The sequence below is a fragment of the Sminthopsis crassicaudata genome, chromosome 4 (assembly GCF_048593235.1).
Source record: "Sminthopsis crassicaudata isolate SCR6 chromosome 4, ASM4859323v1, whole genome shotgun sequence".
Lineage (NCBI taxonomy): Eukaryota > Metazoa > Chordata > Mammalia > Dasyuromorphia > Dasyuridae > Sminthopsis > Sminthopsis crassicaudata.
The window spans coordinates 98,450,947-98,478,575 of record NC_133620.1 but is presented as its reverse complement, the minus strand read 5'-3'; the positions used below and the strand labels follow the sequence as shown (position 1 = coordinate 98,478,575).

General features: G+C 40.9%; 2 protein-coding genes across 10 annotated transcripts in view; both read right to left on the bottom strand.

The window, feature by feature from the left end:
* Positions 1–714, bottom strand: part of PPFIA4 (PTPRF interacting protein alpha 4) — a 64,107-nt gene extending 63,393 nt beyond the window's left edge. For all 8 annotated transcript variants that reach the window (XR_012489063.1, XR_012489062.1, XM_074308847.1 and 5 more), the window contains exon 1: positions 596–714. The gene's annotated coding sequence lies outside the window, so the exon portion shown is untranslated. The remainder of the gene's footprint in view (positions 1–595) is intronic.
* A 2,504-nt stretch (positions 715–3,218) lies between these two features.
* TMEM183A (transmembrane protein 183A) lies at positions 3,219–19,887 on the bottom strand. 2 transcript variants are annotated; one of them, XM_074308854.1, is made up of 8 exons: positions 19,480–19,887; positions 19,234–19,323; positions 15,301–15,459; positions 11,154–11,310; positions 9,894–10,074; positions 7,192–7,272; positions 4,512–4,667; positions 3,219–3,664 (listed from the first exon to the last, which is right to left on the bottom strand). In XM_074308854.1, the coding sequence occupies exons 1-8, from the start codon at positions 19,592–19,594 to the stop codon at positions 3,479–3,481; spliced, it is 1,125 nt and encodes a 374-aa protein (XP_074164955.1). In that variant the 5' UTR covers positions 19,595–19,887; the 3' UTR covers positions 3,219–3,478. The 2 variants fall into 2 exon arrangements, with proteins under 2 accessions (XP_074164955.1, XP_074164954.1); XM_074308853.1 differs by having other exon boundaries at positions 11,154–11,313; positions 19,480–19,881.
* Positions 19,888–27,629: the final 7,742 nt, after the last annotated feature.

Sequence of the window (27,629 nt, the reverse complement as noted above, 5' to 3'; positions counted from 1 at the left end):
GCGGCCCTTCCCCTCAGCACAGCACTGCGGACAGGGAGGCATCACTGCCCCGGAAACGGACGGGTTAGACCATGGGGGGAGGCGCGACCCCAAAGCAAACGGCCCTCCCCGCCCCGGACCCCCGGGGCCTTGCCCGGCCGGAGAGCGCCCCGGAAAGCAGGGGGCGAGGTGCACGACGGCCCCCCTCTGGCTCTGGCCACCTCAACCCCTCCGGAGGGCTGCCCCGGCTGGGGACGGGGGAGGGAAGAGGGGGAACGAGGGGGGGATGCGGAGGGACCGAGGGGCCCCTCCCCTGGCAGACGATGCATCACCCCCTCCCCCCCACACACACACTCACACACACACACTGTCACACTCACACTCAAGGGCAGAGGCCGCGGAGCCCAGGGGCGGTCGGAGGGGGGAATCAGCACCTGCGGCCCGAAGGTAAGCGGGGGCTGCAAGGAAAGGGCTCCGGCCGGCTCGAAGCCGCCGCGGGCACGGCGGTCACCAGCAGCGGCGAGAGCCCGGCAAGGGTTAGGCCCGGCCGGGGGGTGGGAGTGCGGGGGAGGGGAGGGGAATGGCGGGCCTGCCCCCCTCCCCGCCCGGCCCTCACCTGCCGTCGCCGCCGACGCCGCTCAGAGAGCAGGGAGCCGCCCCCGACCGCGGGAGCCCCGCACGTCCAAAGGAGCAGAGCCGGAGCCGAATTGGCTGCAGCTTCAGCCGGTGCCCGGCCCGAGGCCCCGCCCCCGCACGCCCACGCCCCTCGGGGCGGAGTCTCCCCGCCCCGCCGCAGACCCCGCCTCGCCGCGGAGCGGCCCCTGCACGTGATGAGGGTCGGGCGCTCCTGGCGCCATCTTGGCGGGACCCCGGGCCGAGGTGGGCTTGCTCGTGTGCGTTGGGGCCGTCGGCCTGAAGCCGAAGCTATTCCCCAGGCCTGGTAGTCTGGGCTCGTCTACCTCTCCCGACTCCTGCCCGGTCAATGTCAGCCCCGACAGCAGGCGAGGGGTTGGGGGCACCGGATGGGAGATGGGGCAGGGGTGCCAAGATCGACGCGGGGATGAAGGGGGCACCGTGGCTACTCGTCGCGGAGGCCAGCGGCGCCCCGAGGGGCAGCCGGGTGCGGGCATCCCCGCTTGGACTCCCTTTGCCTCCTCCGACCCCTCCCTCCCCACTGGTCCCCACTCCAGTTTGTAGTTGAAGGAGCCTGCCAAGCCCATTAAGAACAGCCAATGAGCACTGCTCTAAGTGTGAAGAATTTTATGTACGTGCAGCACTGTGTACATGTCTTTATAAATATATACATAACATGTTCTATTTCAGTAGCAAATACTCGTTTATGCAGCAGGAGCACAAAAATATTTCCTAAGTCATTCCATTTTCCTGTTTTAGGAAGTGGAGGGACTGGAGTGTGATTCAAAACCCAATGAGTCATTAGACACAGCCACCTCCCTGGGGAAAATGGTGGTGGCCCTTTTACCAGGGCTGGCTCTGAGAAAAGGCTGCCAGAGCCCACCCGCCCTCCCTCCAACACTGGACAGCGGGCAGGGGGAAGCTCTGTCCAAGCTTTGGGACATATGGGCCCTTTGACGGAAGTGGGAGAAGTCTAAAGAGTGGTTGGGCCAATGGCACCCCAGGGGCCCAGGAGCCAGCACCCAACTTCCAGAGTACTCCAGAGCTTTCCTATTCTGCAGGTGAGGAAACGGGGGCTCAGAGGAGTGACTTACTCGACATCACCTAGCACTAAAGTAGCAGGGAGGTCTTCGACCAAGATCTTCTGATTAATCATCCCTAATTCAAGTGTGATCTTATGCCAAGTGGGCCACGGAGCCAGTATCTACTATTGGCACTGTTTTTGTACAATGAGCTTCAAGTTTGGTTTTGCAAAGAGAAAAACGAGAACAAGACATCAGTCAAATCAAAACACTGACAAAACAAATAATTTCAATCTTCTTTCAGTCATCCTATTTCTGGTACTTTCATTGCAGGGAGACTATTAGACACTGTCTTCCAGTGTTTAAAAAAAAAAGGGGGGGGCAGCTAGATGGCACAGTGGATAGAGCCTGGTCCTGGACTCAGGAGTTCAAATCAGATTCAGACACTTAACACTTCCAAACTGTGTGACTCGAGGCAAGTCAATTGCCTCTCAAAAAAGGGAGAGGGAAGAGTTTATAAATGGGGCAGATTATTCAGTAGGTTCCCATTCTGTTAATACACACAAGGTATTGAATGAGGCCAAACAGGATTAATAACAGACAAAGCTGCATCATCAGGCATGAATTTCTCAGATTTTGCATTATTTATGCAATAAAAAAAGGAGTGAAGCAAATACTCAATTCGTAGGTTTTACCTATGTTATCAGCTACCTGGTACACAGAGTGACCCCCACAGCAAGTTCCACTTTGGTGCAGGGTTCCAGGTGGGATCCAGTTGTCTAACCAATCACCACCATCACCACTGTGGAGATCTCAAGATCAGAAAATCATCAAAAGCCAGCAAGGTAGCTTAATATAAAAGTTGTTCTCTTTTCTCAGATCACCAGCTATAGAAACACTCCACCCCTGTCTACTAGAGGGAATAAACATATCGGCAAAGCTGCAGTAGATTAGGCTTCAGGAGGCACTCAGACAGGTATCAAAAGCAGCTGAGTGAAAGGTAAAGAAAGGTAAGGTGGATTAGGACCTCCTACTTAGCCCAGGAAGCCAATTTTACAAAGAAATAATGAATCAATTTTATTTTTTTAATGATATAAAATACCTACTTATTTCTAGAAGAATAACAGTGTCTTCCCTGTATTAAACTTTACTATTTTTCATTTTTAAATTTCATTACAATCTAACAAGACATTTCAAATGCTTACTTTTTATCTATATACATGACTTGCTATCTTTTAATATATCCTAGGGAAATCTCAGGTTCCAGCTTTATAAACAGAAGCATCTGAGATTTTTTAATGGCCAAAGGAGATTTAAAACAACAAATATCTCCATTTAAAAAACACACACACAAAAAAAAAAAAAAAAAAAAATCATTATAATTAGATTTCTGAGAACCCTACTACCTGTTTTATTTCCTGGAGAAAAGAAAATTCACTTATATGCAGATGGGCCAATATGGGACTCTTATCCACAAAGAAATGCAAAATCTTTCCAGTTTGGGGTTTCAAAAAAGCTGAACTCTCAAATCAAGATCATCCATTTTCACTGGGGTTAATAAAATAAAGGACACCAAACTCAATAGCACCAAAAAGGGCTTTTTAAAGCAAAGAACAGGGCCAAGTTTCTCCTTTCAAATGCAGAATTTACATTAAAATAGGTTTACAAATCATTGTTTCCCCCCTTGATTCTTCTGTTGCCCCATGTGAGAGCCCCCAGAAATTGAGCAGCATCTGAGTTACTAATAGGAAAGGCAATCCAGCTGCCCCCTTCCTAGTTGTATTCTGATGACTAACGGATTATTCAACTGGCTCAGGGCTGCCCCCAAAAACAGGAGGCAGTGACTAAGCTCTCAAGGAAAAGGGATATTGAGGATGCCACCAGTCAAAGAGACGAACACTGTGCACGGGGTCCAAAATGACTTGTACACCCTGTTCACTGCGTAGTTTCCGACCATTCTGGACAGGAGTATCCTGGAACACCAGCCTCACCCGATGATGTCTCATGTCCGTACTCACATTGATGGTAAACTGGAAGAAAAAAGCAAAATGAGTAGCCCTGTGAAGCAATCCCTCTAGTGAAGCAAACTTGATTTGCTATAGATTATACTCTACCAAAAAAGTCTAACAAATATTCAAAGGCTGCTCAACTCCAAAAAAGCAGCATAATTATTCTATAAAATTACTAAACTGTCTTGTAAAGAACCATCCTTTAATGTTAATTTTATAAATCCATCCCAGTTTAAGCTCTTTAGGCTAAAAATAAAGACAATGATCCTTGAATATAAACTTAGAATGCTCAAAAAAATGTCATAATTTTCCTCCTCTAGCTGCCAACCATACTATGAGAAATGGGACATTGTGCCAGAAGTATAGAAATAGCAATTTCATGGTAAGCTGACTCACACAGTCTAGACTTTGCACAAGGGGTGTCAACTTGCATCCTACGATGGAGATACTATCATATTCTCTGAGGTCCATCTTGTATCTAAGACATCATCTCTCAAACAACCAGAGCCTTCAATGTTTATAGACCATTAAAACTCAACATCCAGTCAAGAAAGAGGGATCTCAAATAATTACCTTCTCCAAAAGTTTATTTGCCCACAAGCCAAGGGGAATCACCAAAAACCCTTAGGATGGTCTTTTTTTTCCTTTTATTTCTTCTCTCAAACTCTAGCCCACAGTTATTCCCTCAGAAATACAAGAGAAATCAAGAGATACATGCCCTCATCTACAAGATATACCAAAGACCACATTATTGTCAGACCTTCTTTCTTATCCTACTGCACAAAGTCTGGTTTCTTTTAGATGGACAGGCTGCTAGTACAACTCTAGAATAGAGATATTCAGTTAATGACATTCTCTCTTCACTTACCAGGGTAAAAATCATGCCCATCACAATGGGGATAAAGATGAAATTGAGAGTGGTGACTTGTAGGAGGCAGCAGTCCTGGTCCGGGTTGGTGTGAACATCTTCATACTGAACAGGAGGCTGTAGCCCTCCCACACACTTACTCTTTAACCTGGGGGACTGAACAGAACTGAAAATTAACTCAGTAGATTAGAAAAATATAAGTGGTTCTAGGATACCAACAATGAGAAACCTATGGTTAACCTAAGGATACCTACTGTTTTTTAATTTGCCTCATTATGTATTCTCTGTGGCAGGGGACTAGATTATAAAGTAAGCAAAGAGAAGAACAATAGCAGTCTATATTCATACCTATTCAACCCTTTCAAACCAAACACTCTTTAAGCATGAGAACAGGAAAGGAAGATACACAATATCCTAAGATTCACTAAAAAGGACAACAATTTTATAAAGCAAAGTTACATTCAACTTAGAATCAATGTTACAGGTGGCAGGGAACTTAAAGCCAACATTTTACAAAGAAAATGCAAGTGAGCTACAGTAAATGACTTCCCCGTATCATACAGCCAATGAATAGCAATACAGACACCAGAACTCATCATCTTACTCCTTCTACTATGGTATCTGAAGGGAGGAACAAGAGCAACAATCTTGTTTGGGATATATATAGAGAGAGATAGATGGATGGGCACATAGACATGGGTATATACACATACACATGTGAGCACATCTGATATATATGCACATATATGATCATACACACACTTAAAATCTTTAGTTGAATTAATAATCTCATTTCTCAACAAACATTCTAACCAAAGCTGATAAAGGAAAAATCCCTGTTGTAATGAATAATATTTTAAATGTAAAATTTTATTAATGGTACAAGTTATTTTCATGTTCTGGCAAATAGTTAATAATAATGGATGATTTATTAAAATTTGAAAACAATTATTTTATTAAAAGGGTAGACTTTACTTAAATTAATTCATCTTATTGCAAGACTGGCCCATTTACCAAGACAAAGAATCAGTATGGAATAATAGATAAATAAAGACCTTGATTCTAGTCTAGGAATTCTAAACCATTTTTTATGGTATGAACTCCTTTGGCATTGTGATGAAACATATATGAATCTCAGAATAACATATATGAACCTCAGAATAATGCTTTTTAAATGCATAAAATAAAATATATAGGAATATAAAGGAAAACAATTATATTAAAATACAATTCTCAATTTTCTAAAAACTTTATGAAGTCCAGGTTAAGAACCCCTGGTACAATTTAGATATTATTTATTTTCTCTAAACCTCAATTTACTCATCTCTAAAATGAGGATTAATAGTTAGCTCTAATTCACAAAGCCATTATGAGCAACAGAATCATATGAACTTCACTGAGATAGCTTGTATGTGTGACTCTGAGCAGCCTTTAAAGGAGTTCAAACCTTTGAAGGAGTTTATACCTTTAAAGAAGTTCTCCCCTTGACTCCAATCAGACTCCTTCCAGACTGAGTTCCCCACTCAATGTTGGCTCCTTATATCTTCCCAGAGAATGGGCTTGTGGGTACTCCCTGGGCTTGTGGGAGCTCCTTAACCTACTCTGAATAACTTATGATGAAAACTGTTATCTATATCCAGAGGAAAAAATTTTGTCTGAATACAGATTGAACTATATTCTTTTTAAAAAATTTTCTTTTTCTTAAGAATTTTTTTTTTATTAGATATCTTATTTTTTGGGTTAGGCAATTCGGGTTACACTCAAACATTTGATTTTTTTGAATTTTTAAAAAATTTCTATGATAGAGCAGCTAGGTGGCACAGGAAATAGAGTGCTGTGCCTGGAATCAACAAGACCTGAATTCAAAACCAGCCTGAGACACTAACAAGCTATATGATTCTAAGCACATCACTAACTTCCGTAAGCCTCAGTTTCATCTTCGGTATAACAGGAGTAATAATAACACCTACCACACTAGGCTAAAATGAGATATCTCATTTTAAAGCAAGTAAACCTTAAGTGTTACATAAAGTTAGTAAATTAAAAATGTAATTTCACTTAGGCAATTTTTCTACACTGTATACCCATGGTACAAAATGAAAGGAGAGCTATCTTTACAGTAGTGGTTTAAGTTTAAATTCCAAGGTTCCCAGACAAATTTTCAAGGGGAGCTTGATCTAAAAATCTCACAATTATCATTTATGTGCACCTGGGAGGAACTTTTATCTTTCTGAATGTTCCCATTGGATATGGGAGTCTCTTTGGCAAAAGCTATGCTCCCTATGTTGTAGAGTCTTCAGCTATATGTCATTCAGCTCCAAAAAGGAAATCCACCTGTGGTGATAGGATATATTTTTAAAAGATAGAAGGGCCTAGAAGTATCATTAAAACAATAGGGGAAGTCTAATAAAACGGTCAATGAAAAAATCCTGAAAGAGAACCAGCATTAAAGGTTCTGATTATTCCATCCAAAGGATTAGCTATTTCAATTAAATTCTTAAAAGACTTAAAAGAAAAGGAAGATGTCAAGTAACAAGAAATCCCCAGTATGACAAAATCCTCAATGAAGTCTTGTTCTCTGGGTGCCACAAAAGTCCTAGACTGCCCCCCTCCCTCTTCAGAAATGCTGAGCAGAACTACTGCTCACCAAACCCAAATGAGATATCCGAAGAGCTCATACCTGTTTTTTGAATTTGAAGTTAAATTCCCACATTGGTTCTTGTCTGTTCCCAACAATTTTTCTGTACCAGAAAAGCAGACACTGTTATAAGGAAACAAAAAAACATCACAAAAGACTGTAAAGTGAAACAAAATCAGCAATAGCAGCCTCCCTGCTTGACAGATCTGGTACCACCTACAGTGAATATCATCTACAGTGGCATTGCAAAGCACTGAGTGAGAGCCATCCAGCTCATCTCCATTTTTCACATAAAAAACTAGACAATCCCAGGGCTGCCCAGCACCAAGAAAAGGGGCTGATAGTGTTAACTTTAGAATCTATCAAGGTCACCCCCTCCTGCTCTCATCTTAAAAATACAGAGATGTGGGCTACAGAGACTGGTGCACTCACTCTGATTCCATAGGCCACATTTCCATACTGAAACCAAAGGCTAGCCGGCAGCCAGCAGGCGAGATGCCAGCAAGGCTGTGAAGCTGGGCAGAGAAGATCCCGCCCCTGTGATAAAGGAAAGCAGCTCCAGAGCCCCTCGGAGCAGAGGGCCCGCCTGAGAGCTACCGTCAGGCTATACTAGTTGTCACTGAGCAGCCCCTCGGGGCAGCCAAGCTACAGCTAGGGTTAAGCACAAGAAGTGAAGTACCTCCCAGGGGGTAGGGGGTGGGTCGTCCGCCGTGCTGGCTGTCCTGCCCTTCAGACATGCCCTGTACGTCCTGCTGTTCCATCAAAAATAATGGGCTTGGCTTTAGGGGGCAAACACTTCTGCTGCCATCACAACGGCTCCAGTGTCCCACACAAGCTACGCTATTGAAAAGAGAGAGAGGGGAGAATCAAATACGAAAAGCTGGAGTCGAGGACCAGGGGACAGTTCTCCTACAGGCATGCCAGCAGCTCCCTGAATGCCATGCGACTGTGGATCCATAACTGGCAAGGCCATGCATGGGTCACCTGCCACTCTGGTTCCCAAACCCTCTTCCATCTCAGAAAAATCTAACACGAAGGCATAGAAGAAGCCGTGGCGGCCTGAGCTTGCTGCCCACTGCCCGGGTCTGAGTAAAACCCTCACTGTCATTCCACTCCGGCTTTTTATATTTCATTTACTCCAATTTAACAAGTGACAGTACAAATAGGAGAAGATGGGCATTGAAGACCAACTTAGCCATAGCATTTGCATTCTGCACTGGAGCCGCTAGGATGTGTGTCTAGGAGCTCGCCCAATGTCACTCAACTCCCTTTAAACAACAAAAACTAGGGTTGTAAATTGCAGGATGAGCCCCATGCCCACCGTCACCAGTCTAACTGTGGTAAATATCTGGGAAGTTTTACCAGGTAAATTGAACAAAAGGCACACCATCCATCCACATCAGAAGCATAAGCAGCTGGTGAGTAAGAATTCTATTGGCCATGCATTCTGCTCCTACCCTGAATCCACTAATTATATGATGCTAAGCTGAGAGCTCTGCTGATAGCCTTTACATGTAATCCTGACTCTTGGTTTCAGATGACAAAGAAAGGGAACTTCAAACTACTACAGTATATAATGCACATAAAGCCAAACCAACAGTCCCCTTTTAATCAATATGTATAAGGAAAGCTATGCAGACACCCAAGATCTGAAGTAAAAGGGCAAGAAAGATTGTATAACTTTTATGTTAATTAAAGCATTGGTATAACAAACTTGAGAAGGTTTGGAAAAGCATGTTAGATTGTAGGATCAAGGGCAAAGCAACCAAAGTGACCTGCAATTCATTAACATCTAGTGACTGCTTACTATGCACAGAGCACTGTGTTAAACACTAAAGGAGATATAAAGATAATTAAGATATGGCCTGCCTTCAAGGTTCTAAATAGTCAAGAAACATGCTTCTAGAGAAGAGGTAGTAATATTGGCTAACTAGAGAACAACCAGAGAGATTAACTCCCCAAAAGATTGAAGATGCCAAACTGCCTGGATGGATAGAAGTAATGTCACCATCAGGGAGATTTCAAGGTTTCAAGAGGAAAGGAGAGAATTTATCACCGAGAGACCTACGTTGAATCAGATACAATCAGATACTTGACTAAACACAGTGGGGGCATAAAAGTAAAATACCTGGCAGACTTCTCGAAGACAGGATGTTTCAAACAATCATATTAAACAAAGGTGTTTGACACAAGTAAAAATGAGAAAAAGAAACAGACCTTAGAGCCACAAAAACCTTGCCCTTTTCATGTGCGCTAAAGTTTTCATTTTGTTTTATCATAAAAAGTATTGTTTATGCTATGCCTGTCTATTTGTGTATATTTATATATATAAAGAAATTAATTTCTTTCCTTATCTCTTGGAAAATAAATTTCTTTGTCCTCTTCCTAGCCCAACCCCAACAAAACTACCACCTAGAGTGTCCCAATATTCAACACAATGCAAATAAACTGATAAGAAGAAAACAGGGAACTCCAGTCAGTAAAAGCACAAAAAGGTTTTAACAGTGAAGGCTACAAAAAGTCGTCCCAACAAGAAAAGAAATTATTTCAGAGAACTGACACTTCTAAATTAAGAGAGCCAGTGTCGGTCCCCTAGTAGGTCACAACCTTGCTCCCTCCCCCTCCAGAACTCTGGCTGGGGACAGGAATCTTAATGGAAACTTAGTATAAAATGTGCCCCCAAAGGCACATGAGACCATCAGTCCCAAACCCCATCAACAAGCTCCCATTTCCCTCTTACTTACTTTGGAATTCTTTAAAGTGCTGGGAGTGGTCTCTGGAATGGCCGGATTCTTGGAGATTCGAGCAGCAAACGGCTCATACATGTGGTACAGAGACCGGATCACACATGCCCGGAGACAGCGCAGCTTCTCCATAGACTCCGGCCGCAGGCGGAGGGGCAGGTAGGCGTCCAGCGTGTAGTGCCTGAAACAGGACACGTTACCCATACCAACATGTGAACAATCCCACAACAGCATGCCATGCCAGGACCACTACACGGCTGAAACCAGATGAGCTATCCTGTCCTATTAAGGTTCTCGGCCAACCCATAATGTTTACACCCAAGAGCCACCATTTTCTACATCTCTCAACCATTCTACTTATACCCATACAAAATACAGATGGATATATAATCTCCAGATTTCCATCTATTATGCACTTTTAAGTCCCTTTTTTTTTTTTTTTTTTTTTTTTTTTTTTAACCCCTCTGGCTCCTTCTTCATTACTAGAATTGAAAACACTTAGAAGATTCCCTTTAAACTTATGCTAACAGCAAGAGAAGAAGATTCCTAGTGAGGTAGGACACAAGAGCCAGGATTATTATAACAAAATTCTGAATCACTACAGGTACCTTTCTTTCTAAAACCTAAGTCCTTTGCTAGAAACAAAAGTGAAGAAACAAGAAGAGTGAACGTGGGAAGGGAGAACCATCATCTTACCCAAGCTACCTATCTCCTGGGAAACTGCCTGTGCACCTTTCTATCCCATTGAATCTTTGCTTTCTCTACTGTTCCCCTATTCCCAGGAATCAGAGCTGGGATTCTGATTAAATACACAAGCTATTTGCTCATTTGCAGTTCACAACTATTATACAGCAACACAAGCAAAAAGAAGGCATTATGAAACCTCAAAACTGACTAGAAGAGTTAAACTTCTCAGAAGTTAAAGAGGTAGCACTAATGCAACAAATCAGTTTGAGAGTATAAGAAAACAGGTGTCTTCAGACTTAAGTCTGACCAGAAAAAGGCCCACTTGAAAGGCCACAGAACAGTCTTTTGGGAGAACTTAGGGCATCACTCTGTTGGAGGAAGCTACAAAAGTGAACAGTCAAAGAAAAGATAACATTCGAGAGTTAGAAATTATAAACTAAAAAGGCAGGAAAATAAGCATAGCATGGGATAAAAAAACAGGAAAAGGGGTCACCATCCATGGAGCAGTTCCAAGCCATGGGCAGCACTGAAGTCAGCTATACAAATAGTATATTAAGCTCACTTCAGTCGCACCTTCGATACAATCTGGTCCAAAAGGCGGCAGTGCAAGTGACGGTCCAGGCGTCCTTACAAATCAGGGAAAATTTCACTATGTCCTCAGGACGAATGTACGAGGCCAACAAAAGCCAAATATCCATGGGATACTCTTCTCCAACAGCCCCCTCAGGGTCTTCTGAAATGAAAGGAAATAAGAGTCAGAATCTCAGTCTTTTTCCTTCTGTAATTTAAACCTATATTGGAGGCTTTCTAAATATTTTCTGCCAAAATTTATAGTCCAGTATTTTCCTATGATGAATAGGATCTTCTATGATCTCCAGGAACAAATATACGTAGTTGGCATTCTGAAGTTCTTCCACAGACTAATCCTAACCTATCTCCTAACTTTATTCCACATATTCCTCCTTCAGCACATTGCAATCCTTATTTACCTTATTCTTCACACCCATCACTCACTATATTTCTGTTCTCCATGCTTTTGTACAAACCATTTTTCATGCCTAGAACACAGTCTCCTCAATTCTAACTCTCAAAAGCCTAAAGTTCCTTCTGGGTCAGCATAAATTGTACTTTTTAAGTAATCTTTCCTAATTCTCCAAGCTACCAGCCTTGAAGGGCCACCCCCAACACCACCTAACTGATCTTGTGTCTATTCTATCTATACCTCCAAATGTACAAGGTGTCCCCCTGAGCGGAATGTAAACTCCCTGAAGCCAGACTTTCACTTTTGTCATAGTATCCCCAGAACCTAATAGTGCTTAGTACACAATAGTTACTTAATAAATACTAATTGATTAATGACAATCTAGAGTAGCTCCCAAACAGAAATTTTCATAACTTTTGATACCTACCACCCAAAGGAAAGAGAAAAATGGTAGGTAAAGCACCAGCCCTGCAGTCAGGAGGACCTGAGTTCAAATATAACCTCAGACACTTAACACTTCCTGGCTGTATGACCCTGGGCAAGTCACTTAACCCCAATTGCCTCAGCAAAAATAAAAACAAAATACCTTATCTTAGAAAAATGGTATAGTATTCATTTTTGTGTATATAAAATTTCAATATGTCCTGACTGTGCCATAAATCTGTGTCTAGTATGTGCATTAACATAGCTGCGCACTTTCTCTTTCTCTGCACTAAAGCTAAAATAATTACATTTAATTATATTGATTAAATTTAAGTAGTGCTGACCTTATTACATGTGAATCAAATACTCAAGTGCCATGTGCCTAGTATACAGTGGTCTCAAAAGTAATAAATAATTTTATATTCAACTAATTAGCATTCGTTTTTAATTTTCACCACAAAAAACTGGCTTTTTCCTCCTGCCAAACTACAACTAAGGAAAAGAGGGCTGTTTATAACCATGATGAAGAGGAGCAAGAGGATGGCTGAAATAGATGAGAAAGAAGCTTCTCAACAGACCACAGATTAGATTGGAAATAGAAAACTCTCAATATCCTGTCAATTTCATAAATGTATTAGCATGCAATGAAATGAAAATTGCTGAAAAACCCTGAGCTAGAAGCTAGCTCCAGACATTTAACACTGTCTTTAATAGAACAAAAATAAAAACCAATATCAGAGTATTAATAAGGAAAAGTGTTTCATAGAGGAAATGTCTTTTGAAGTGGACCTTGAAGAAGCTAAAGAACTTGGAAAAATCGAAGGTCAATGAGAAGACATTCTAGACAGTATGAGAACAGTTTACACAAAACCATGGTAGAAGGCACAAGTAAGGCATGTCTGAGGTTCAGTGAAGAATCACACTTAACTGGAATTAAAGTGTAATATTGCAGAGTAGAGAGAGGTAGTCATTTTGGAAAAATAAAAGTAGGGACAATAAAAGGATAGAGCACAAATACCAAATTTAGGCATTTGTATTTGACCCAGTAGGCAACAATTTCAAAAATTGCAATATTACACATTTCAAAATAACAAACTGTGTCATATTTTAAGGTTAACAAGACTTTCCCAATAACCACTCTGTGAAGCAGTTATACAAATAGCAATATCTACTTTATAGATAGGGAAACTGAAGCTCAGAGACACTGTAGTCTTATACTTACTGTGTGAGCTAGGATTGAAATTCAAGCCTCTTGAAGAAAAGGCCCTATGTAAACAAATATTTATAGTAGCACTTTTTGTCATAGTAAAGAATTGGAATCAAGAATAGCTGAATAAAAAGCAGCTTACTAATGAAATGAAATATTGAATGGTAAGAAATAACAAAAGTGAAGAATTTTGATGAGTAGTGTGAATGATACAAAATAAAGCAAGCAAAAAACCAAAAGAACAATTTACAATGCACAAAAATGCAAAAGAAAACATTACTGAAAGACATCAAAAGTCCTATAATACTTCACAAGACCAATAGTAAAGCATGGCTTCCTCCTTCCAGCAGAGAGGTGGTGGACTACAAGGGTAGAATGAGGCCTATCAAGCTCAACTATGGGTCAATGTCTTAATTTGCTCCGCCTAACCAAATTTTGTTAAAAGAAAGGGTTCAGTTCCTGAAAATAACAAAGCTGTTTTTATCAAAAAAACATTTTTCTAAAAGAATCCAGATTCCAGTTCCAAATCAGGATCTTTTTTACTACACCACAGCCAGAAGTGAATTATAAAAACATGTGTTAGGAAAAATCAATCTAACAGCTATAGAACAGACTGAAGGTTAATTAAAAATGACAAATCCAAACTAGAGATGAAGTAGAGATTACAATGGTTTATGGAAACTGACAGGAAAGATCAAACTTAAGAGATACCATGTAGAAAGAATGAACAAGATTTGGTAATTGGATTTGGATGTCTGATGAGGACAGGAAAAGAAATGAGTTCACTATCTAACAAACTTAGTTTCAAATGATAATGTTCAACTGACAACATAAGCAGAGAGATGAAACTATAAGTGTACCCACATTATTTTTATATGTAACATAACAAATTTTGGCACTTTATCAACAAACAAGCACTTATATTTTATGCCAGGCATTATGCTAGGTGAATAAGTTACAAATACAAATGTGAAATGTCTCTTACACCTCAAAAAACTTGTATTCGACTTACATCCAATTTAGCATTTTATTCTATGTGATTTTGCATTATACTCTAATATTTCATTTGTTTAAATATAGACCCAATTAAATTGTTAAGTTCTTTGAGGAAAAGAACTGTCATATACCTCCATCCATCTGCAGGACATATTAATCACATAGCAGACATGTAATATGAAATTAAAGTAAATACATATAATTTTGTCTGATAACAAAATCAGTTACTATACATACTTTTTGGCATGGCAAATAAGAAAACTGGGAGTCAGGAAGACCTGGCTTTTTAGGTATGTGACCAGGGGCAGTCATCTAACTGTTTTGAGGCAACTCTCTAAAACTACATTTTGAGTCTGTATTAATTAAATCACAGGTACTTGGTATAATGATGTACAGCATAAATTTGATAAAGTCAAATTTTTGCTACATCTGTTCAGCCTTACATCATGAACAGTCAGCAAGTTGTCTAGTGTTTGTTTGTCCTGTATTCCAGGACAATTATGTAGGTTCTTGCCTATTAGTAGTGACATTATAATGATCATACATCATCTTCCACATTTGGAAAAAGTTAAACATAACAAGAATAATTGATTCATTACATCACTACTCCTATGTAGCTTTCCCAATACTTTGATTCTGGAAGCCTCCTCTGATACTTTTCCTAAAACTACTGGTAATAACTCACTTCCAGTTGATCAATGATGACAGAAATAACTACACCCAGAGAAGGAACACTGGGAAGTGAATGTAAATTGTTAGCACTACTGTCTATCTACCCAGGTTACTTATGCCTTTGGAATCTAATACTTAATGTGCAACAAGAAAATGGTATTGACACACATATATTGTATCTGGATTATATTGTAACATATGTAAAATGTATGGGATTGCCTGTCATCTGGGGGAGGGTGTGGAGGGAAGGGGGGGATAATTTGGAAAAATGAATACAAGGGATAATATGATAAAAAAAAAAATTACTCATGCATATATACTGTGGAAAAAAATTCTAAATAAAATTAAAAAAAAAAAAAAAAAAAAAAAAACTACTGGTAATGTAGTCATATGTCACTATAGAAAAAATGTTTAAGACCAGTACAAAGCATGGCCCCTACCTTTGTGTCTCTTGCTTTTCTTTTTTCTGGAGACAGTCTGCTCACGGATGCTCTCCTCTTGGGCATCCATCTCATCACTGCTGTCACAGGGCTCCCCAGCCCCAGAAAAAACTTCTTCTGTGGGGACCTGCGAGGCTTCCAAGCCACACAAAGATTTCACTAGAAGACAGGAGAGCAGGATGAAACAAAATCTCACCCAGGAACACAAAACAAGCCAGCCAAGCAGCCATAACCTAACAGAAGACATTCAGATCATGGCACTGAAAATTAAGAGAATCATTTTTAGAAGGCATTCTAACAACATATTCAATAATCCCATTATTAAAGATATACCTTCAGAAAATTGTCAAACATATCAAAAATCTGTATTTAGGATTGTCATTTTTAGCACCAAAAACTAGAAGCCACCTTCAATGTCCAAAAGGAAAAAACTGGCTGAGCCAGCTATGGAATACTATAATTCAATTAATGACAACTATGAATACATAGAAACCATACAATATAATTTTAAGAAAACAACACTGAAAAGACAATATGCACTTTGATTATGACTATGCAAAAGGCAACAAGGAATAACACAGGGCAAATGGATAAAAATCATATGCTAACAAAGTAACGACTAATTTTGAAAAGGAAAAGGAAAAAAAGACTCCAGATGAGCCAACCTGATGTAGAAAAGAATGGCTCCACGATCTCTTAAACCTGGCAATTTAACTCCAAAAAAATTAAGCAATATTTTTTTCCATGTAATCCATAAAACAATGTGTAGTTTCTTTTTTTCCCAAAACTTTTTTATTTAGTATTTATTTATGTTTACTACATGTAAAAACAATTTTTGACTTTCATTTTTAAAACTTTGAGTTCTGGATTCTCTCCCTTCCCTCCCACCCCCACTCTCATTGAGAAGGTAAGCAATTTGATGGATAGTCACAAAAAAAGATTTCTATAATAGTCATCTTGTAAAAGAAAATATAGACCAAAAAAGGGACCCTAAAGAAAAATAAAGTAAAAAAAGTATACTTCAATCTGTGTTCAGACACCAAGAGTCCCTTCAAGGAGCTTACAGTTTAATGAAAAAAAACAACATGTAAATAATGGGATCATATGTAGTATATGTAATTGAGATGAAAGTGTTCTGAAAGAAGGAATTAGCAGCTTGAGGACTGGGAAAACTCTACTGTGGAAGGTAAGATCTGAGCTGAGTTTTGGAAGAAGATAGGGAAATAAAAATGGAGAGATGAGAAGAGAAAGCATTGCAAACATGAGGCAAACAAGTACAAAGACATGGAAGCTGGCAATATTAGGAGGCTAGCATAGTTGGATTGTAGAATTTGATGGGAATAAAATATAAGAGGCCAGGTTAAATGCCTGATCTGAGAGGTGATAGGGTGCTGTTGGAGTTTATTGGGGGTTGGCAGAGAGTAAACTACTGAGTGCTGAGTGAAGAAGGGGCTACTGCAAAAATTATAGAGTTAGAGTTAAGAGCAAGTCAAACTTAAAAGATGAGTTAGGAGGAGACATCTTACTCCTCAGTGGAGGTGGGACATCCTTATTTTTCACATTGCACATTTTTTTCAGACTTTTTCCATCAGGTATGCTGATTTCTCTTTCCAAAGGGTAATTTTTTGAAAAGTCCCGATCTGAAACAAACTTGAAAAGATGGTCTTCTTCCTTGACTAAGGATAAGACTAAGATATATGCCTTTGATACAATCCCTCTGAAATTTTTTGTCTTCAAACTTTACCTACTAACACTCCCTATTTCTTGGAAGTAATAAGCTCAGGTTTTATATTCTCTTTATGAAATCTTCACTAATACCCTCAAACTAATTTGCATATAAATCTTTATTTCTCCACCTCTTGTAATTTGGCCTCAAAAGAAATTATTCTCTTAAATGCTAAATCTCAAATCTCATCTTTGTGCTCCTTTGCCTGTATCCTCTTTGCAACTCTAACCCCAGATCTTATTCCTGGTGCTCCTAAATTATTCTCTCCTCTTTTGGTTCTGACTTCTCAAGTTTCATTTGTTGGATCATCCTTTATCCTTTATCTCCTGGGTGCTCAGTTCCAGGGCTTTTTTTTCTCTCTTTTGATTATCTCTCATTCCAGTGGGTTCAAAGATTTTTCCCATATCTGTAAATCCAACACTAAGTTCTCTCCAGAACTCCACTCAAGCATCTCTGACAGCTGGATGTCCAGCAGGATAGCTCCTCAAATGGCATCTCAAGTTCAATTAGCCCAAATCTAAATTCAGTTTAATATGCCCTTCCCCCAACCTTCCACTCTTTTATTTCTTTTGAATATCTTTCTTCAAATCACCTAGATTTGTAACAAACTTCTAATTATTCCATGATTTTTCCTCATTCTTCATCATTCCTATATCAATCATTTGTCAAACCCTGTTGATTCTGCTTCCACAACTTCAGTTTTTTTTATCTTTACCCATATGATCATTATGTTCAGGTTCTATACCATTTCAAACTGCCTCCAATTCGATCATCATCTAGATATTCCACTGCCAATCACTGCATACAGCTACTAAGACAATATTCTTAGTGCTTAGAGAACTAGACTTGCAGTCAGGAAAACCTGAGTTCTACACATTTACTAGTTTTGACTTGCCTGCCTCAGTTTCCTCATCTGTTAAATGGAAATAGTAACAGTAGTTACCTCCCATGTTTGTTGTGAAGATAAACCAGATATCTGTAAAATACTTTGCAAATTTTAAAATGCTATATAAATGCTAGCTGTCATCATTATTATGATTACTAAGACACAAACTCACCATTCATTTCCCTACTCCAAAGCCCCCCTCATTGCCCAATATACAACTCCTTTAGCCTGGCACGGAAGTCCTTGCAAAACCTTTTCTAGTTTCATTAAATGTTACCCTCTTCCTTCTACTCAACAGCCCAACTAGACCAACAGCTGTTCCTGAAACTCAGAATTCCATCTCCCACCTCTGATCAATCACATTCACTGGTCTTCCATGAAGTTTGTCCTCATCTACCCTATTAATCTGGAGCAGCTGAAGTGGACAGAATCTCACCTTCCTAAGTTCAAGCCAGGGATCAGACACTTGCTAGCTGGATGACGCGGGACAAATCACTTAATTCTGGTTGCCTCAGTTTCCTCATCTATAAAACCAGGAGAAGGAAACTAATCCAGTATGCAAGAAAACCCCAACTGGGGTCGTGAACAATCAGACACAACTGAAAAAAACAGATTGAACACAAGGACAAATTCTGTCACTGACATCTGCTCTGGTGGAGGGGCAGTGGGAGAGCCCAGCGACTGCGCCACAAGGCCAGCAAGCCCTGGGCAAGTCCCACCTTTGTGACTTTAGGCAAAAGAAGGAGCTTAATGCCGTTCTCAGAGAGAGCGCTAACCCATGAGTGCTTCCCGCTCCTGGAGCTCCCTGTTCCCATTCTTTGTTATAAAAGATGTTCCAGAGGCGTCGGAGAGATTTTAAACTACTGAAATTTAGACGCTTGGAACACTCGGGATACAGGACCCGGGAAGCAACAATCTCCTTAACTTCCAAGAGACTGAGCATTACGGCAGCTCCGGGGCAGAGACAAAGCAAGAAGAGAAAACAAGGAAAACGACGTCATGAGAGAAAATAACCAGAGCACAAAAGGCATCCGAAGAAAGCAAGTGAACTGAGGCTGAGGGCGAAAACCCAGGAACAAATGACCACGGAAAGCACAGCCGCATCCCTCGGGGGAGCCCACGCCCCCCACGCCGAGCGCCGTCTCCGTCCCTCTGCTCTCCGCTCCCCGGGAAAGCGCTAGTGTGAGGGGGACACGAGGAGAACAACTTCCGAAAACATTCTCGGGCAGGAGACTGGGCAGGAGGACAGGGCGGACGCGTTGCAATGGGAGGACGCGAAGTTCCCGGGCTCGGCCCGCGGCCCCAGCCCCCCAGAGCCTACCTTCCTGCTGAACGGCGTTGGCCACAGCTTTTTTGACTCGTCCAGACTTCACGACTGCCGGGTCCGAGTTGGCATAATCCGCCACGGTCACTGAAAAACAGGGCAGTCTCTCACCACGGCGGCCTTTGCGGCAGGTGTCTCTCCCTCCTCCGTCCTTCCGGTGCGTCTCTCTCCTTCCCCGCAGCCTCGGCTCCATCTCAGCCTCCCCGCCTCCCCGCCGTCCCCTCCCCTCGCCCTCACTCTCACCTCGGCCGGAGCAGGCGTCGTGGGCCCGGAACTTGAGTCGTTTCCCTCTCTTGGGCATGGCGGCGGGCTCGGGGCGGGGACAGCCGCGGCCTAGCGGGCCGGGGCCCCGGGCCATGTCTCGGGCCGGCAGGAAGGCCCGGGGAGCAGCGGACCAGTTCCTCCCGGCTCCGCGTCCATCCCACACCCAGGGCCCGCAGTTCTCGCGAGACCTCCAGTTCCCAGTCCTGCGTCGCTCCACGTCCGGTCGCGTTCGATGCCGGCGCCCCTCTCGCCGAACCAATCCCGGCCGGGTCCGAGGGAGGGTGACGTCATCCCTCGGCGAACGGCAGAGACCAAAAGGAGGAGGAGGGGGACGGATTTTGCCCCACTACGGGGCATGGTTTGTGCCCCTCCTCCGTATACGCGCCTGCGGCTAGCCTGGCCTCCAGCCGACCCCTATCTTTGCCCCTTAGGCACTGATATTATTATAGCTTGCTTCCGAACTTCCCGATCCCCTCCCCCCCCCGTCCGAACCCGCCAGTCCAGCCCCTCGTCTTGGATGCAGGGACCGTAAAATAAGGACCGAAAGTTACGGAGCACTTGACTCACATCTCCGGGGCGGGCGGTGATATTGCCTCTTTTACAAGAAAGGAGCAGGCCGCCTGAGGCGCGCTGGCCGCCTCCCTCCTTAGCCCTATTAACTGCTTAGTAAAAGCGGTCCCGCCGAGGACAGAAGAATGCCCAACCCCCAAGCCGGGACGTGAACCGCTGTAAGAGCCGCCAAGTGCTCCCAGTGGAGCCCTGGCCTTCCGGCGGTAGCGGCTCCCGAGACAGCCCCTTCCCCGGGCTAGTGGGAGCTTAGGCTTAGAGGCCTCTCCACCCGGGAGGCACGTGGCAGGGAAAGGACGGACTCCTCCAAGCACCCCGAAAGCCCTCCGGAAAAAGGCGATTTTATAGCATCCCCGCCGCGGTCTGGCCCGAGGCCACCTTTACAGCCTTTCTTTCCCCGAGCCGGGCCACCCAGGTGTGGAAACGTGCCTTTGGGCTCCTACTGGCTCCGCCCTGACCGCCCCCTGTGCACCTGTGGAGATGGTTAGAGCCGGCTCCCAGCTCAGCTCCGAAGCCGCGTCCGGTGACAGGATGCAGAGCTAGCCCAGATCCCCAGATTTAGCCGGCTCCTCTTACCGGAGAGAAAGCCCGTAACTGACTGGGAAAGGAAGAACCCGCCCGCGGCCACGATGGCCTTGCGTAGGGAGGCACCTAAGTGAGAATCTAGCTGCTGCCAGCTTCCTTCTTAGTGGGAAACAGCCCAGCCCCCACAGCCCTCACAACTAGGGGTCCCTCCTCCCCATCGCGCCCCACGCATCCGAGCCGCGGAGATTCACGGTGCTCCGTGTCTCCAGCGCCCCTAGTCTCCTCGACTGCCGCCGGGATCCCACAGCCGGAGGAGAAGAATAACCCGCTGCCCTCCTCAGGCCTCCTCCCCTCTCCCATCCAGCCTCCAGTCAGTCCCCAAAATGAAGTTCACCAAGCGCACGTCTCTTAATATCACCTCCCTCCGAAACTCCAGCAGCTGTGCACAGAGTCCTCCATGTGGAATTCAAAGCCCTTCATAACCTGGCTCCTCCCGCCTTTCCAGGCCTCACCCCTGGCGGGGGCGGCTTTCGGCGGTCAGCTTTCCCCAGCCCCCTCACCCTAACGCGGCTTCTCTTCTAACACTGAAACACTTTCTTTGTGCGTCTCTTAGGGAATGTCCGGTCTGTCCCAGACCACAGGAAACCCCATCTCTGGATTCCTCTCAGCACTCACTAGTGCCTCTCCTCTACATAGCGGGCTGACAGTAACTTTTTCTGAAAGTTTGAACAATTCGATTTCACTTGATTGTCATGTTGGTATAATCAAAAATTGCCTCAGAACAAGATTTTTTCCGAGATTTAGTTACTCAGATACTGATTCATTATTTCGTTTTCTGATTGGACTCTATCTCTGTGCCTGGAGATTGGACAGTGATCTGTGTAACTGTATAGTGACCCAGAATAATCCTACGTACTGAAAAAATGCTTCCTGAACACGTTTCACATAATAATTTTAATTTTTCAAACAAGACTTAAGATAAAAGAATAATTGTTCCAGAACTCATACTTTCGTAATTGGAAGGCACTTTGGAAGTTATCTAATGTGGTCATCTAGTCCAAAATGTAGCACTTTATAGAGAAGTAAAAAGCTTGGACAAGCTAAGTGGCTTGTTCAAGGGCCAAGATCCTACTCAGATCTTCTGATTCTAAAGGTGGTGATTTTCTGTGGCATCTCCATTGTATTTAGCAAGATCAGGAAAAGTATGTTTGACTGCAGACTTGCAGATCTGATCAAACACCCCTAAACTGAAAAGGTAAAGAGTGAAGCACAGGGAAGAGATCGATAGTTATCATTTGGCTAGATATTAAAGAATTGCAGGCATAACCAAATATACTCTATATTTTGGTACTTTGTATAAAGCATTCAGTTGTGTCACTCGGAAAAAACATGAAAACAATATATTAATTTCATATCCAAAAGGGTACACAAAAAACAGAATCATAGTGGTATAAAGAGCAACTCACAAATTGGCAATTATTGGAAAAGCCACCAAAAAACATCATAACATTTACACTAACTTTGCTTACTGCAAAGCCTTTGATTCAGTTCTGCACTCATGGTTTAGTAATGTACTACAAATATATATTTTAATGATAGAATATTTGATGTCCACTTGAAAAACTATTCTCTAGTTTAAACATACTATATTAAAGTAATATCAAAAAATAAATTATATTAAATATGCCTTCTTCTAAGAAAATAATTTAATCCCTTTGTAGTTCTGCCTAACTTAGATACAGTATCATCACATCTGAATGCAAAACTAATTATGACTTTCAAATGAAGGGACAGGGAGAAAAATCATCTTAAATCATTGTTCATCTGATGACATAAGTAACATTAACTTATATGGCTCCACTGAAAAGCACATAAAGTAGCTATTCCATATCATGGAAACTTTCTCCAATGATTAAAATTTTCATTTGATTTAATAAGTATAAAATTCTTAATTTGCCCCAAAGAAGAATAGAGACTTAAACCTCTGATCTTGAATCCAGAAATATGATTAAACCATTTTGTTGTTGGGTGTAAATAAAAATGACATCTTTGGATGGAGATTATGAAACAGCTATGATTTCAAACATGAAATCGAAAGGCACTAACATGGGTGAATTCACATGAATTCTAGATAACAATATGCTAGCAAAAGAGCATTGAACAGATGTGTCTAACAAATTAATCAAAAAAATGTCAGCAACTTGAAGATGGATCAAATACTTTTGTAGGTCTTACTATAAATGATGCAGACTAAGCTGCATTATTCCCATGATATTCTCTATGTACAATGTGTTCTATTCCACTAAAAGATGCTAAGAATGCATGGGCTTTACCCTTGGATCCAGCAGTGTTATTAATGGGCTTATATGCTAAAGAGATTTTAAAGAAGGTCAAGGGACCTCTTTGTGCAAGAATGTTTGAGGCAGCCCTCTTTGTGGTGGCCAGAAACTGGAAACTATGTGGATGCCCATCAACTGGAGAATGGCTGAATAAATTGTTGTATATGAATGTTATGGAATATTATTGTTCTGTAAGAAATGACCAACAGGATGATTTCAGAAAGGCCTGGAGAGACCTACATCAACTGATGCTGAGTGAAATGAGCAGGACCAGGAGATTGTTGTATACTTCAACAACAATGCTGTGTGATGATCAATTCTGATGGACGTGGCCCTCTTCAACAATGAGATGAACCAAATCAGTTCCAATAGAGCAGTAATGAACTGAACCAGCTACACCCAGCAAAAGAACTCTGGGAGATGACTATGAACCACTACATAGAATTCCCAATCCCTCTTTTGTTTGTCTGCCTGCATTTTTTATTTCCTTCACAGGCTAATTGTTCACTATTTCAAAGTCCGATTCTTTTTGTACAGCAAAATAACTGTTTGGACTTGTATACATATATTGTATTTAATTTATACTTTAACATATCTAGCATGTATTGGTCAATCTGTCATCTGAGGGAAGGGGTGAGGGGAAGGAGGGGAAAAGTTGGAACAAAAGGTCTTGCAATTGTCAATGTTGTAAAATTACCTATGCATATGTCTTGTAAATAAGAAGCTATAATAATTTTTAAAAAACAGCATTAGAACTAAAAAAAAAAAAAAAAAAAAAGAATGGATCAGCATTCTTCTGTAGTTAAAATTGGTCATTATATCAATCAAAGTTAAGTCTTTCCAAATTCCAAATGAATTTTCTTTTACAAGGTTGTGATAATAGTTCTGATTTCACTTGCTTCATTCAACACTAGTACTTGCAAGATTTTCTAGACATTCTATTATATGCATATGCCACAATTTGTTTCCAGGTATTCCTCAAGAGATGGACACCCACTTTTATATTTTTTGATACTACAAAAAGTTCTGCTATAAAAAAATATTTGCACATATGGGTCCTTTCCTTCCATTTTTGGGAAATAAACCCAGTAGTAGTATTTCTGGGTCAAAGGGCATGCAAAGTTCAAATTGCTTTTCCATAGCTATACCCTGTCATTGTCATTGTCTTTTTTAATCACCTTTGCCAATAATAGTTGTGAAGCAGAATCTCAAAGTTTTTTTTCTTATTTTTTTTTTTATTGTTAAGTTATTTGAAGCACTTTTTCATATGTTATTAATAGCCTGGATTTCTTATCTAAAGAATCATTTGCCTTTAACCATTTACATATTTATCATAAAATGACCTTTGTTCTTATGTTTTTCTATCAATTCCCTATTTATTCTTTTTTGGTGGGGTTAGAGGGTGAGGCAATTGGGAGTTAAGTGACTTGCTCAAGGTCATACAGGTTGTAAATATCATGTGTGGGATTGGATTTGAACTCAGGTCCCTCTGATTCCAGGGCCAGAGCTCTATCTATTGTACTACCTAGCTGCTTCTTCAATATACCTTAAATATCTTTTACCAGAGAAATTTGCTCCATTCTCTAATTGATAGTCAAAGGATATAAACAGAATTTTTCAAAAGAAGCAATCCAAGCTATTCATAGCCATCTGAAAAGATGCCCCAAACTACTCATAAATTAAAGGTATACATCAAAGCAATTGTAACATTTTATGTCACACTGTTCAGATTGACAAAATTTACATAAAAGGAAAATGGCAGATGCTAGAAGAGTTATGGGAAAGCATAACTCTTTTATTAATATTGTTTTTTAAACCTAGTGGTTCCTAGCCATACTTTTCAGTTTAACCAACATAATAATTAATATTAATATTAATGGAACTGTAAATTGGTCATCATTCTAGAAAGCAATTTCAAATCATGCCCTAGAAGTTGCTAAACTGAGCATTCCCTTTGATTCAATGATAAATATATTACTAAGCCTATACTCCTAAAGGAAGCAAAGAAAAAGGAAAAAGACAAACATGTTCAAAAACATTTATAGTAGTTCTTTTGTGGTATCAAAGAGCTAGAAATTAAGTGTGTACACATAAATTGGATAATGACTGAACAAATTATATATGTGAATTAATGGAAAATTATTTTAGTATAAGAAATTGTGAAGAAGATAATTTCAGAGAAACTTGGAACAACTCATATGAATTATTACAAAGCAAAATGAGAACCAGGAGAACAATTTATATAATAACAACTTGTAAAGACAAACAAGAACTCTGATTAATGCAGTGACTAATATTTTATATGATCCATGTCAACTCCTGACATGGAAATAATGGATTCAAGGTATATATTGAGACTTTTTTTGGACACAGCCAGCTGGAGAATTTGTTTTATTATATATATCTGTATAAAAAGGGGGTGGGAGGAATTAGATTTTTTTCAGGGGGAGAGGAGGGAAAGAATTGGGGAAGTAATGGAAAACATTTTTAAATTAGTAAAATGAAGGGATTAGGTTAAATTTTTTCTTTAAAGATTTTATTAGATTTCCTTCTAATTCTAAAGATACTGATTTTGTACAAAACTTTTTAACTTTACCAAAATTTTCCATTTTATCCCATATTCAATAACTTCTAATAACTGGTTGAGAAGATTAGCCATATGCTTTATAGTCTATATTAAAAAAAAAATCTGGCCCCATATTCTGACACTCAAATACAAACAGTAAGCTCTTAGGAACATCCTAGCAGAGAGCAACAAGAAGATATAAAGATTTCTCCCTCTTCCCCTTCTCCCATCAGCAATGGTATTTGGTAACAGAAGCAAATGGGCACAGAAAATGTGCCTACAAGGAGCCTAAGACAGGAGTTAAAGTATAATTGCTTCCTGAATCTCAAATTTCTCTATAGTGAGAAATTCAAAGAGTTAGAGCTTGGTTCCTGAAGAAGAAGCTTGATATCTGAGAGATAGCAAATATTCCAAGGAGCCCATAATCTCAAGGAACAGAACTAAAGAAGTTTCTCACTGGTTCTAAAGTAAAGGGGCTGAACCTAGTGGTTCCTAGCCATAGTTTAACCAAAAGCTGGAGGTTGCAAAAGCTGGCAAAGCAGGTCCAACAAAGCCAATTTAGCAATGAATGCTACCAAGACATCTCACCCATTGAGTTTCAGCATAGAAACATCAAAAAAGGACATCAGGAACCGTTCAGGATCAAAACACAAATTGACTTGCTGCCATAAACCCCTCAACAACCTTTATTATGCTTACACTTTCCTGTGGTGTGTTGTTTAAAAAAAAAAAAAAAAAAAAAGTGTGCACTGATGATTTTAGAAGAATTCTATTGTAAATTTCCTTATGATATTATTCCTATAAGCACATTTGTTTGATCTAATTGTATACCTTGGCTGACTGTTGAAAGATAATGTATCAGTGAGAGACTCATAAGCTAGAATTGCAGGGATACCAATCCACATAGTTACCTTGAACCTAGAATACTTGTCCTTCAGGAAACCCAACCTGCAATTTATGGGATGATCTGAAGGGTCACTTCACAATATTAAAAGCATACTATAAACATAATACACTTAAATATTAGCAAGACATTTGATGAAATTTCTCTTTCCATCCTCATATAAAAGATAGATGTGGATGAATGATTGTGTAACTAGGAGGATTAAGAAATGATTGAATTGAAGAACCAAAATAGTAGAGTAGCAATAGTAATAGGCAAGCTCTTCTCCCTAATATTTCTGAACAGATTTATAAAATACACCAGACTGAGTCCTGATTGAAAAAACCTAGAGGAGAAAAATCACAGTAAGTCGTTTTTCTCATCTAGGTTGGCATAGAGAGGCAGAAAGAGTCTGTGGACATTAGAGATGGAGTCTAGGTAGGAATGCATAAGGAGAGGTTGAACTGGGACAAGAAAAGGTCTCAAAGGGGACCCAAAGAGGCCTACACTTGAACAGGTTCTAGGAATAAATATAAACTAGTAGCTCTATTGCTCAACACCAGATCTAAGTTACAGGCCCAGAGAAGATAAAGGAAGAATCTGCTTCTGGGATAGTATTACAGAATGAGGAGCTCTTGCTGTACCATGTAAGGAGAAAGTTCAGAAGCAAGCAATAATTGTGTGATTTGGACCCCTAGAGCAGAGCAGGGTCTCATTTCCATCTTCTCTTCTGTCTGAAACCTGGAAAGGCAGGGCAGGAATCCAAGACTAAAGGGAAACCTGCAAATTCTTTCAGGTTGAACCAGCAAAGTTTTCCATCTGGCTGATAGTGGCTGAGTTCTGCTGTAGTCCTCCAGCTGTAGTAGAATTTAAAAAAAAAAAACAAAAACAAAAACCACATTCCTACTGCTCAGATCCAAACCCTGTTTAAGAAATTGTAGAATGCAAATCGTGGATAAAACCACTTTGTAGTACTGATAGCTTGCAGTTTCCCAGGCTCAAGGATCCTGACATCCTTGAATGGCATAATATGTAATACTCCCAGGAAAATAGCAGTAAGACTAGCCCAGACATTCCCTCCAGAAATAGGCATGCTTGGATTTTAACAATAAGTCTAAATAAGGAAGTAGACTGCAAAAAATGAGCAAAAAAAAAAAATTCTACCATAAAAAGCTATTATGGTCACTTGGATACCCAAAGCACAAACCCAGAAGAAAATGACTCCAAAGCAGTGACAAATAAAGCCTGA

What these genes read in the sequence shown, in the direction of transcription:
- TMEM183A (XM_074308853.1), bottom strand. Translation starts at nt 19,594, where the DNA reads ATGGCCCGGGGCCCCGGCCCGCTAGGCCGCGGCTGTCCCCGCCCCGAG. An exon ending in CAACGCCGTTCAGCAGGAAG is followed by an intron (nt 15,460 to 19,233) that starts GTAGGCTCTGGG and finishes CCTGTCTTCTAG; the next exon opens with TGAAATCTTTGTGTGGCTTG. An exon ending in TGGACCAGATTGTATCGAAG is followed by an intron (nt 10,075 to 11,153) that starts GTGCGACTGAAG and finishes GTCCTGTTTCAG; the next exon opens with GCACTACACGCTGGACGCCT.